The 12,939-nt window shown below is 42.2% G+C and overlaps 1 protein-coding gene across 1 annotated transcript; it reads left to right on the top strand.

Annotated features, from left to right (window-relative positions):
• Positions 1–6,260: 6,260 nt before the first annotated feature.
• LOC109483222 lies at positions 6,261–11,096 on the top strand. Its single transcript, XM_019786201.1, has 5 exons — positions 6,261–6,670; positions 7,251–7,341; positions 8,045–8,200; positions 8,558–8,753; positions 9,264–11,096. The coding sequence occupies exons 1-5, from the start codon at positions 6,360–6,362 to the stop codon at positions 10,964–10,966; spliced, it is 2,457 nt and encodes an 818-aa protein (XP_019641760.1). The 5' UTR covers positions 6,261–6,359; the 3' UTR covers positions 10,967–11,096.
• Positions 11,097–12,939: the final 1,843 nt, after the last annotated feature.

The raw sequence follows: 12,939 nt of genomic DNA, 5'->3' as shown, positions 1-12,939 counted from the left end.
ATTCATTCACAAATAACCCGGAGCCGAAAATGTAACATTCTCAGCAAAGGTGTTAACTTCGAGACTTACCATGCGATCTCTGAATCAAATTTATATTGTTCTGGTATAGCAACAGGCGGATCAAAATGTAGTCATCATCCCTAGATATTTGCTTAGACTCTTGTGATCCACATATTTTTGTTGACGCTACCAGTGACTCGAGCCGATTAGGATTACAATCGGTTAAAATAAGGCGGGGCTAGCGATAGGGCCACGGTTCAAAGTGTAAGCAGCGTTTCGTCAACAGATTATTCTTCCTTTTTACACGCTTCAGCTCTTCTTTCCTGAACACTTCGCTGTATTCTGTACTATATTTATCGTAGAAAGCTTGACGGTCTACCGAAAGACATGCTTGCTTGTTTGTTTGATTATATCTCCAGTGAGCGGTATTTAATTTGGAGCTGATGACGTCTTACCGTTTGACGGTTACCAAGCGCCTGCCTCCTTTTTTGAATAGACCAATGGCAAGGAGGAATTATACACGCCGACAAGCGTTTGGTGGTTGAAGCCATCTTTCATAAAACAGACTGCCGCTGAGAGCTCCAGTGGACTCCTGCGCTTCTAGTCTGGCTTGGCGATCTCTCCCCAGGGAAAAGATTGCTTCCTTTGCGAGGTTAACTCCATGGGATATGAGGTAGGTCATTTCTTACCCTGATATTCAGACGTCTAATGTTTGAAAAACGGTTGACTTATAGGAATGATATTCTTCACAGCGAAACATTGTGAGTTTTCAGGCAAGGTTTTTGTGGTTTCGAAGTTCCAGACCTCAACACACCATGTGCAAAAATGAGAAAAGAATGGAAAAAGATTAGAAGATAAAGGTACATGAACATATTTGAAAAAAAACATAGATACATAGGCGTAAGGTTATCCTTTCTAAGATTGTTCGAGTGACGGGATCGCTAATTGATTGCTTTTGCTGGTCCACAGCTGCGGTCCAAGGGCTTGGCCAGCAAGCAAAATAAGCACCTATGTATTATAGGACGGATTGTTTGTACACAATGTATCTCATTCATACGGTTTATACGGTCAAAATGTATAGTAGCGGCCATTTTCTATCTAATAAAGAGACCAACAACGGCCATTCTTGATTGTAAAATGACACCAAAACACTTTAATCACAGACAGTAGATTTGCCCTTTGAAGGCGCAGCTGCGTTTAGCTTGTATAAGGTAGCCCACATACAGTGGCGCAAATTAGCCCTTTTTGCAGCCGAAACAACCACGTCTCTACATCATTCCAAGAAATCATCCGGAGAAAACTCATTAAAAATAGCGCTTTACCCCAACGCACTATCTGCTATATTTTCAGCACCAAGGACAGGGTGAGAAGTGTCTTGCTGCCAAATATAACATTACAAATCGACCGCAGGCAAGTTCATTACACTTTTGATTTGATGTCTGAATTAAAAAAAAACCTTTGAAACGTCAGGTCAGAAGCAAGTTTTTAGTCAGTAAATCTTGTGAAATATTAGTCTCTTTCACACAAGAAAACGGAGGGATAGCTCGTGGAGACACCCCTGATTTTGTGGCAATTCAGTTTTACATTGTTACTTTATATTTGTTGCATCACTTCGGTCTAAATCTAAAAAGAAAAAAAAGGATTCCCTACCCACCGATCCTAGCTTTTTTAGGACGAAACTAGCTAGAAACACAACATTGTTTTCCAGGCCCTACGAGCCGAAAATGGCATGCCAAACGCTTTAATACCGATCCCCGCAACATATTGACAGCCGACATAATCTCATAAGTCGACATACCCTACAGAATATATCCTATTATCCCTACCACTTCCAGTAAGTTGATAGACTGACCACTCACATACGCAGAATACATATTGCGCATATTTGTATCTACATGTATATTTATTAGACGTAACTCATTTGGAATGTTCATATACCATCCTAACCCGTGTCGACTGGGACTCGTTATTTGCTGTATGCGATTCTTTTGATCCTGATACTCCCAAGCAACGCAAACCTTCCGCGTGGTAAAGCATGGCGTTATACACCTGCGACATTGACTGATGCAGATAAACTTGGATTTTCATGTAATATTAAAGCGTCATACTTTGATATATGAAAGACGCTCGTCCTTGAAATGGGATCTAGTACCATCTGTTTTTCTTCGACGAGACTAGGATTATGATCCATTCGACCTTTTCCATCCTCTTCCTTTTTGGGACTCCAAAATAACATTAACCTAAATAGGACACGTATGGCATGTAGTTACACTGTCTTTTGGCATGTAGTTACAGTGTCTTTTGGCATGTAGTTACAGTGTCTGGGGATATGAAACTCGTTAGTATTTTGTATCTGTAACTGTATCTGTATAACCGCCCTTTGTCGTAACACACGAGCTAAATGCATCACTGACAGTGTTTAACAGTTCTTGAAGGCTAGACGCGCTCTACTATATCGCGTGGCAGTATATGGTGATCCTGAGATTTATCTTGAGTGTCAGTGGTAAGGCTCCTGTCACATCTGTAAGATCTTAAACAAAGCTGCTGAGGGTCTCAAATAAAGCTGCTAAAGATTCTCGCGCCATGATCACGATGCAAAAGATAAGAAGCGATCATTTCAAAGGTCTGTGGACAGACGACCAGATTTGTCTTCCCTTCCATATGCTCAATGGTAAACAAACTGACTTGAGGCAGCTGTAACAAAAACCACAAGCGTTGGACTGTTCCAAATTGCCCGCCCCTCTTTCTTTCTTTCTTGAAAGAAACCATTGGTGACGGCATCAGCATGGGAAGCACAGAAGTACTCACGATTCCAACATGTGCTACGGCATGTTTAGCCTGGATGTCATCCGATTTGCTACTGGCCCCCTTGCACATTTTTTTTGGACGAGCGAGTGCAAGGAGCCTCGTAGCAAATAGGATGGCACCTACATGTAACTACCGCCACCGGACTTACGCCACATCGCCTAGCGCATGTAAACGGACACGGTTTGTCGTTTATCTTGTGTTACATGAATTATCTGGGTCTGACGTCTTTCCCACAATCAAATCAAGATGGCCTAATGACAACTGATGTTGCATGCGGTGGACAAAAAAAGAAACCTGTTTGACGCACCTGAAAATGTTTGGAAAGTAGGGAATCTGTAAAACATATTTTGACATGATAGTCGTCGCAGAGTGCTAGCTTTGTCCCGGCTAGCTGACCTTGAACCCATGACCCTATATGGAACACGCCTTTTGATACAGTTATAAGAAAGGGTTGTGGCAAATAGCCAAATATGATAACTTGCACACTCGACATCTCATATAGCCCATGGAATAACAACAGCAATGTCCACGTGTGCTACGTGAAACGACAGATGCGGACAACTTCAAAGGAATACGGCAAACTGGTTGTAGACACATGAGAGACGAACTCAAAGAAACTGCAGACCTCGCCCACACGTATACCCCTAGGGGAAGTGAGTCTTGTCACTCCATTTAAACGAACAGTTCAAAACACTCTTCTTTTTGAAACTTCAAAGAATAGATGTTTGAAAATTTCGGAAACACTTGTCGCATCTCGCTTACAGGATATCATCTTTTATATCAGTTTTACAAGACATGATTTTTTTTCCTTTTTAATTCAACGTAAGAAGATGAAAAGACATTTTCCTTTCTATCTCGTTGGAAGCTGTTGCAATACCCTTTAATACTCGTACTACGCTGGGCTCAGACGCGTTTTTTTTCTTCTAAAATCAAATCTCATTCATCTGTATGGCGGGAGGCATGGCAACAAGTGCACAACAAACCGCACACATCCGTTGGCCCACCGCGGGTAATGATCCCAGAGTACTGTCTGCAAAATGGGATAATAACGTCCTTAGCGTCTTTGTACTGACGTCTTTGCGTTTTGTAATAATGTTTTCGTCGTTTCGTGAGCGGGCCATTTTAAAGGATATAAATATCGGACTGGATTTTTGAATGTTGCCCATTCAATCAAAAGCACTGGAAAAACGGGTTATCGCTACATGAACAGAACTATCAAAGCCTGTCAATTTGATTCCAGTCGCATGTTACTTTGAAGTCTACATAATTAAAGAAAAGACACGTAATTTTTAATTTGATAGCTGTCCGCCTACATTGCATTTACCTGGTTAAAGCTGGGAATTGCTTGGGCGTTGTTGAAAAAAAAAAACTTTGAGGATAACTCCAGAAAGAACGAATGGACGTTCATGCATGGGTATCTTAAGTTGAAATGTACTCGTACATAATTAGATGTAAATTCTATGTCTAGTGACAATAAGGCCACACCAAGTAAATTTTATGGATGACGTCCTTTGGAGACCCTAAATCTAATGCGAGAGGGCGAAAAAAAACAAGAAGGGCCCTAAAAAACAAGATGCCTAGATTAGAAATATAGTAAGAGACGACAAATGTTAGGACACAAATTGAATGAGGTGACACTGTGCAAGGAGGTTAAAAAAACCTCCTTGCACTGTGTAACAAGCAAGAAGTCTTTTGTTCATCATCAAAACAGCAATAAATTAGGTGGAACAGTGGACAGTGAAAATTTTTCTGTTATTGACAGGATGGCCCTGTCAATAGACACTTTCTTCGCGTTACGGATTTCACGTCAATCTGACGATTTGAGACACTGTGGTGACTCTTTGGTCATAGTTACAGGAAGCGAAATTTCTTGTTTTTTTTTCTAGGAAGAGGCCAAAATCAATGCGCGCGCGGACGTCATCCATAAACTTTACTTGGTGTGGCCTAATCAACAAAGATATTTTATACGTAATGTAAGGTGGGCAGAACATTACTAGTTTTCTCCTTGTTTCTGACAAAAGTAAGTAAGAGCTCCATGCCGTTAAAAAAATCAACGTTTTTCATTGTATGTCGAATATTCCAGGCGTGTGCTAAAAAACAGCTACTCGAGCAAATGGACATGATTTTGGAAGAAGATTGACCGTTTCCAAAAGCATATCCAGTTGCTTGAGTAACTGTTTTTTGGCGTATCTTATTACCTGGATGTCTAACCTTCACCGACGTATTCTAGGCGTATCTTCCAGAAGCTGTTAGACAAGCAAGGAGATTAGGATTTGGAGAATTTGTAATCTAGGGCGTCTATTCCTGGCCGAATGGCTACTGATTGACCTTTGTTGGTTAAGACTCACGACGCCAGCATTCTTACTTGGTTCGGGCTTAATCCTTGAAAGGCATTTGTGTCGAAGGACAGAGGGAATAGACCTAAGCCACATCCGCTAAGGCCACAGCAAGTAATTTTCATGGATGACATCAGCGCGCGTATTAATTTTCGCCTGCTTTAAAAAAAAACTAGAAATTTTGTTGCCCTCTGACAGTGGTCAACATGCAGAAAAAGGGCAAAGACGTCTGTTGCCATGCCGGAAGGTAGATGGCGGATAACTATGAAGAGAGGAGACAAGACAAGGCTCTGATTTAATGTTTTGTCTTTTACTTTGATGCAGTGATGTATTTCATTCCTTAAAATGTGATGGTGGCTGTGTTCCCACTGAATCAAAACCATTTGTACAATGATTGAACATTTTTATTTCTATTCTATCTATCTATCTAAGTTGTTTCAGTGACAAATGGATGATGTAATAGTTGGCAGTAAATGTAGCACAATGTAGATATCATTTCTTGTTTAACAAGGTTTATGATGTTTATGATTGCATTAGTACTAAAACGCTACCACAGAATTTTGTACCACGATTTTCTTATCCGCATGTAGATTTTTTTTAACTATGACTATTTCAAATTATCTGCTCTGTGAGGCAGGTAACGCGATACAGTTGTTACATGTTAGCTGCTTTTTCATGGAAATCATTTTTAGAATTCCTCCCTACGTTATCAATGAATGAATGAATGAATATGCCATACACATTGTTCTCTTTTGGTTTAGGCCATGTTCATTTAATTTGATTTTATATGGATGGCATTCTCGCTCGCATGAATTTTCGTCCGTTTACAAAAAAAGAAGTTTTGACCATACTGTAAATCTGTGAAAAGAAGGAAATGTGAAGAAATGAAAATGAAGAGTCTCCATATCATTCGCCAGACCATACTCGATGTGACCACGTAGATTTTATAATAAGGCAACTTTGTTTGCCTGATCTGAAACCTTTTTATTGGGGTTACCAGAGGATGTCATCCATAATCGACATGGCCTTACTAATACTATATTCTTTGAAATATTGCCATATTGGTGGATAATATGTATTGGCATGTTGGTTGTTTTTCTTTATTGCAGTCTCTTCATGGTGAGATCTAGAAGTTGACCAATAAAACAATCTCGCCAATATCTGTGGACGGCAATAGACAATCAGTGAAGTAAAAGGCAAGACCAACATCACAAGATGGCTGCTGAGAGCGTCCACTCGTCCGGCGTTCTGGACCCCGCGTGGAACGGCACAGAAGATCAACTGGACGCGTTCTTGTCCCCCAACTCCACCACCAACTCAAGCGACGCTTTCTCCTTCGAGTTCCCGCTGCCGCGCTTCACCGACGTCACCATGGCTAAGATCATCATCGTCGCCGTGACGTTCGTGCTGTCTACCGTCGGGAACGTCACATTCCTCATCATGTCCTGCTGCCTGAGGAGGAACAGACGATCACGCCCGCTGCAGAGCCTGCTGGTGCACCTGGCCATCGCCGACCTCATCGTGACGTTCGTGACCAATTTGTTTACTTATTTATTTATTTACTTATTTATTTATTTACTTATTTATTTATTTACTTATTTATTTACTTATTTATTTATTAACTTATTTATTTATTTACTTATTTATTTATTTACTTATTTATTTATTTATTTATTAGTTCGGCTTACAACAGCCAGGGTTGCCCAACTAGTCATAGACTATTATTAAGGCTCAACCCTGGGAGAAAATAAAGTTATTAGGCATACATACAAACACAATTAATAAAATACACAGTGAAATATACAATAATATACTTTGTATCATACAATTAATTATATACAAATTATCAGGACTACATTATACAATATTTAAATAGGATTACTAACAGTGGTAAGTTTCCTGGTATGTACATAGTTACCGAGGTAGTGATATTAACAAATTGACCGAGTTGTCACGCAGATGATACTGATAGTATGTAGTGTGTTAAACTGAATATATGTTTGGTTTTGAAGGATGACAGTGTAGGGGCAGAGTGTGTTAACTGGAGTGTGTTCCACATGTACAGTTGGGTAGCTCTGAGATGTTTCTGCGTTCTTGCACATCTAGGTTCGTGACCATGCCGTCCCTGGGCATCTGGTTCTACACCGTGGCCTGGCTGGCGGGAAACGGCATGTGCAAACTCGTCAAAAGTCTCCAGGTACAACTTTTTCATTTCGTTTACTTCAGGGTATTTTTAAGGTTTTTTTTTTTTTTGTTTACAATTTCTTGTTGTAGTTGGATTACTCATTAAAACTCACAGCCTTAGGAAATGATGATGCATAAACTGCGAGATCTAATCTATTATTGTTATTATTATTATTTTTACAACTAGTTTTAATATTATCACTTTTATTGTTATCCCTGTTTCATTATGTCCAATCTGTCACTGGGTTTAGGGGATGGGACTTGAACCCTCAGAATCTTTTTATACAGTTTTGTTTGTTTCTTGTCTATTCATTAATGTTTATCATAATTCACATTCATTAAATTCATCATCACATGTATGTCTATCATATTTTGTTATATATATATAGGTTTGTACCTTTAGTTTTATTCTTATGTCTCTGTAGTTAATTGTTTGGTGGTGGCGTTTATAAACATGAGCTGCACTACCACTATATGTCTATATTTGTCTTTCACCTGAATGAAAAAAAAACGACGACACTTAAGTACCCGTAAGAAAGTAATTTAGTCTTTTCAAACTGGATAGATTTTTAATCAGCAATTTAGTCTTTTCAATCTATCTATCCAGTTTGAAAAGACTAAATTACTTTCTTACGGTTACTACGTACCCTGGATTAGTAATCTTCACCAACGTACGACGCCGAAGGTTTGGCAACCTTTGTTATTGTCTCTTCCAGGTGCTGGGGCTGTATTTGTCCACCTATCTCACCGTCTGCATCAGCATAGACCGCTGCATCTCCGTGGTGAAGCCGATGAGCAGAAACACCGCCCAGCGGCGCTGGACCATGGTTGCAGTCTCCTGGATCCTCAGCATACTCTTCAGCATCCCGCAGGTCAGTTGTTTTCATCATTCTGTATCTGTATCGGTATCGGTATAGCCGGTATATTAAACCGCCCTTCGCCTCGGTGTAAAACACCAGCTTTTGCAAACACGCGTCCGAGTGGGCCGAGAAATTCTGAAAGACGCGGCAAATTTAGGAGCACGTGTAGATCTGCACTGTAATTGGTTAGGGCCGATCAAGCTCACACTGTGATTGGCTAAGACAGGTCGTGCCCCGCCCGTGCTCACCACGTGATAGAAGTCCACTTGTATATTGTTGCGCAACATCAATTCATTACCCCATAGGTATCTACATAAAAATCTAATTAACAGATTCCATCACAGCGTCTCGTGTTAATTGTTTTTCCAGGCTGTGATTTTCCACGTGGAGAGCCCGGTGCCAGACTTCCAGCAGTGCGTGACGTTCGGCTTCTACACGGCCAAGTGGCAGGAGCAGCTGTACAACGGGCTGGTCCTGGTCATCATGTACCCCATCCCCTTACTCATCATCCTGTCATGCGGCGTGCTCATCTTCATCCGCCTCAAGAAGGAGGGACAGGATAAAGGTTGGTCAACTCATCGTCAATTAATCTTACAACAACTACTACTAACCCTTTCCCTGCTGCTCTCAACATATTCTGGGAAGAGAATTTCATACCCCCAATGTTGTGAAGTACAATGTTGAACTTAATCCTGTCATGCGGGATATACCCAGAGCACTGAAACTGTATTATCACTCTGGCAACTGATTCTTAAACAACTCTACAACTTACTGCTTCCCAGCGATATGTAAATTATGCATAAATACTTGTTCTTTGAGGATATAATATATATTGTCAGCGTAAAGTGTTTTTAATCGCATTTTAATGAAGTTATTATCGATCTGTTCTATATGTGTCTTTTAAACGTTGTCAAATATTGGCTCAATTCATGTTCTGAACTTTTAACATGTCAAGCCAATATGAATAAAGATGAATTTGAATTTGAAATTTAATTTTATCTATTCCAACACAAGGGTACACAAGGATCAAGTGTTTAACGACTAAGTACGACTAAGATGTTGTCTGGTGTCTTAGGTACTTTCCAGACCACCAACCCGACACGGCAGCGACATCTGCTGAAGGCCCGGAACAACACCCTGCGCACGACCGCCGGAATCATGGCCAGCTTCATCTTCTGTTGGACGCCGTACTTCGTCACCATGGTCTGGATCCTCTTCTTCAACTGGCAGATCGTGTCTCCAGTCGTCTTCGACGTCCTCTTCCTGTTCGGCATCTTTAACTCCTGTCTCAACCCTGTAGTGTACGGCCTCAGCATGTTCAAGAAGACCACCCACCGGCCGACCCTTTCCCTCATCGAGTTTTCCAAGCAGTTTCTGGATACAACCTCTGAGCGCCGTTCGGCCTCCATGTACAGCAGGATCTCGAGAACGTGTTCCCACGCGTCCTTGTCCACGAGGAGGTCCTGGCAGTCTCCCGGCGAGTCAACCCGCCCCGACGCACCGTTCAGTCAGCACGGCAGCCCGCTGACGGGGTTCCCTTGCAGGTACGGCGCTTCTTGTCGAGTCCGGAGGCGGAGTCAGCAGAAATATCTCCATCCCGACGCGCCCACGTTCACGTCGTCAACGATGTCGCCAAAGAAGACGACTTGGTCAGAAAACAAAACTCAGCTGAAAAGACCTCCACTCACCCGTGCCGACTCCTCTCCCTCCGTGCTAAGTTCGACGGAGAAGATCAAACGGCCCAACCGAAGACAGTCGGCGGCGTTGACTGTACCGGTGCTGCCGAGAATCTGCCTGACGCCTCCGCCTGAAACCAGGAACACCACCGAGTTCTTCAGCGCCGCCCTCTGCCTCCTCCACGACGAGCACGCACCCTCGTCCACGCGGCCAGCGGTTGCCGATTTTCCATTTGTGGAAAACCAGGATGTCCAACACAACCTGTCCAGACCGCCGTCTGAAGCAGCAATAACTTCGACACCTGACAGCCCAGGCAGTTGGGAGGTAACGTCATGCCAGTGCGTCAGGAAGTCCTCGGCGTGTCGGTGTGACTCGAGTCCTCCGGGCCTGTCCAGTGCGAGTTGCCAGGGTACAGGAAGGGCCGAGGCCGTCACCAGCAGACCGCAAGTCAACGCAAGGCACAGTATCTGTTCTGCGAACACCGACCTAAGGCTCAGCCCTCCAATCCCAGAGAAGCATCACGCTGAACGAGTACAGAACATGGAAAGCGATACGCAGGAAACAAGTGGTCATGAAAATGACACGTCTTTAGCTTCTGGTAACCCGCTGCCTGGAGTGTCGTTCGACATGACTTGTGCCCAGACAGCGTGCAGGCTGACCGGTGGGGGAGCGTCCATTTTGTATTCGGGTAGCAGTAGTCAGTCCGTTTTTGACAGCCCGTTGAGCACTCCCACGAGTCCCGTCATCTCTGCGGACTTTAGCCACAGACTGTCGCTGTGCTCTTTCAGAGAGAGACGCATGTCCGCAGATCCCTACTCAGCGCTTCGCGGAAAGCAATGCAGCGCGGAAAACCTCAAGCAGCTGTCCCGTAGGAGGAGGGCAAACCAGAGAGTCCCGGCTAAGACTGTCCGTTTCTCGGACGAGCTCACCGTTTCGGGCTCCTCGTTGTCATCGTCGGCGGGGTCAACATCATCGAGAACCGACAGTCACCTAGAACACAGACGGGCCAGGAACACTTCGGAGCGCCGGGCTTCTCTAGCGGACATAAAACCGGGCAACGGGTGTAGGCTGAAACGGAAGACCTCGTCCATGCTACCTTAGACTTTTTTTAGAGACATAAACATTTCTACGTCACGTCATCTCACACATGGCTTTACCACCAACCAACCAACCAACCAACCAACCAACCAACCAACCAACCAACCAATTAATCAATCCAACAATCAATCTATCAATCTATCAATCAGAGGTTATTGCAATTTTATGTTCTTAAAAAGTTCTTAAAAAGTACTAAATATCAAACTAACATCTTCGGTATATACATGTACCGTCTACAATGATGCACATGTCATGGGTTCTGTATAACAAGACTTAACAGTACACTATTTTATATAAGTAATACAGTATACTTGTATATGTAACGTGGATTTCTTTACGTATAATAACGAGTAAACACTTCGCTATTTTCTGTAAGTGATACAATATTCATATATCAATCTTTTGTTCCGGATGATTTTGGTGACACTATCTTTAGCCTGATTTGATAGATATCAATTTGTTATCCAAACGTTTAGATTTAATTCATTGAAACCATTCAGTATTATGTGATATCTCACTGAATTTGTTTGATGTATATGAAACTTATATGATACTGTCACGAGCTCTTGAATTGATTAGAGGAAGGATGAGTTACTGATTGATTCTTTGTCCAGTATCTTTTATGTGATTCAATATGAGACGATGATTTCATTCTGATCCACAATAAAAGTATGGTGTTCATTAATAGCATTACGTGATTTTGTACTTCTTCAGTCATACGTGCCCACTACTATTGCGATGTGGTCAACGCTGTAACTTTTATCTCAACTAACACGTCTAATACTAGTAACAGCGTAAAAGCGATGTATGAGAGAGAGAGAGAGAGAGAGAGAGAAAGAGAGAGAAAGAGAGACAAAGAGAGAGAGAGAGTGAGAGAGAGGCAGACAGACAGAAAACTTGACTCCTTTGGAGTAGAAAAAAAGTTTGGTTAAACTTGTCTTCCAGGAAACTTTTTTTTCCTTTTCCAACAAAACTTCACATGAAAAAAAATGACCTAAAGGCATCGACATAAAGTAATGTGTCTGCACAAAAATAACGTTACGGGGCGGTTTCATGGCTCAGCTATTGGCACCCTTTGTAGGGCCATGTTGATTTGATTATATGGATGACATCCTTTTGGGAACCCCAAACCTAATATGCGAGCGTGAAAATAAAAAAAACAGTTTGGAAAAAATGTTGCCTTCAGTATGAAATCTACGCGGACATGAAAAAAAATTAAGATTGAACAAATGACTAAACACACAGAGCATAGTATGGTGAATAATAGACTGTTCATTTTCATTTCTTCACATTTTCTTCTTTTCCTTTTGGAATTGATTTTGGCATTCTACGACATTAATATCGTCTTGTAATATTTTTTTTGTTGCCATCTACGGAATATATTTGCTCATTTTGATGCTGCTTTATATGATTTACAGTATGGTCAAAAACTTTTTTTGAAACGGACGAAAATTCATGCTCGCGAGGATGTCATCCATGTAATCAAATCAACACGACCTAGGCCCAAACTACCAGAGTACGCTTTCTTCTGAAGCAGACTGATTTCCCAATAAACGCCTGAATACAAAAATGTAGCCGGTTGATTGTCTGCGTCTCTACCTTTGATTTTGTCTGGAAAAATCGGTCAAAATTACAACTTGGTGCTCAATGTAGGGCTTCCTGATTGTCTGAAGCTTTCCACGGCTACGAGGCCAGAAGCAAAGTTCTAGGCCTATTTATAAACGAATTCGTAGTACAGATACCAAATCACGATTTCAAGTTCCTCAGTCGAGGTAGGAGAGAAGTAGAGAAGCTTGGCGGATCTGGCAAGGACGTTAGTTCTGCAAATGCTCGATGTAGCCATGGTTGGGAAACTCGTCATCATTGTTATATGGCTCAGTCTAGGCCACAGCGCCGTCACGTCGGACGAGCTAACAACATGCCCGGCCAGGCACGGGTCGGCACCGTGTGCGGATCCAGTCGTCACGCGGAGGGCG

Source organism: Branchiostoma belcheri, unplaced genomic scaffold, assembly GCF_001625305.1.
Source record: "Branchiostoma belcheri isolate BF01 breed outbred unplaced genomic scaffold, Haploidv18h27 scaffold63, whole genome shotgun sequence".
NCBI classification, from domain to species: Eukaryota; Metazoa; Chordata; class Leptocardii; order Amphioxiformes; family Branchiostomatidae; genus Branchiostoma; species Branchiostoma belcheri.
Note: the sequence above shows the minus strand (reverse complement) of the source record. Positions and strands in the feature narration are given on the sequence as shown.

Coding starts and splice junctions, on each gene's coding strand:
- LOC109483222 (XM_019786201.1), top strand. CDS start 6,360: ATGGCTGCTGAGAGCGTCCACTCGTCCGGCGTTCTGGACCCCGCGTGG. Junction 6,671..7,250: donor ATCGCCGACCTCATCGTGAC/GTTCGTGACCAA, acceptor TTGCACATCTAG/GTTCGTGACCATGCCGTCCC. Junction 8,201..8,557: donor TACTCTTCAGCATCCCGCAG/GTCAGTTGTTTT, acceptor TTGTTTTTCCAG/GCTGTGATTTTCCACGTGGA.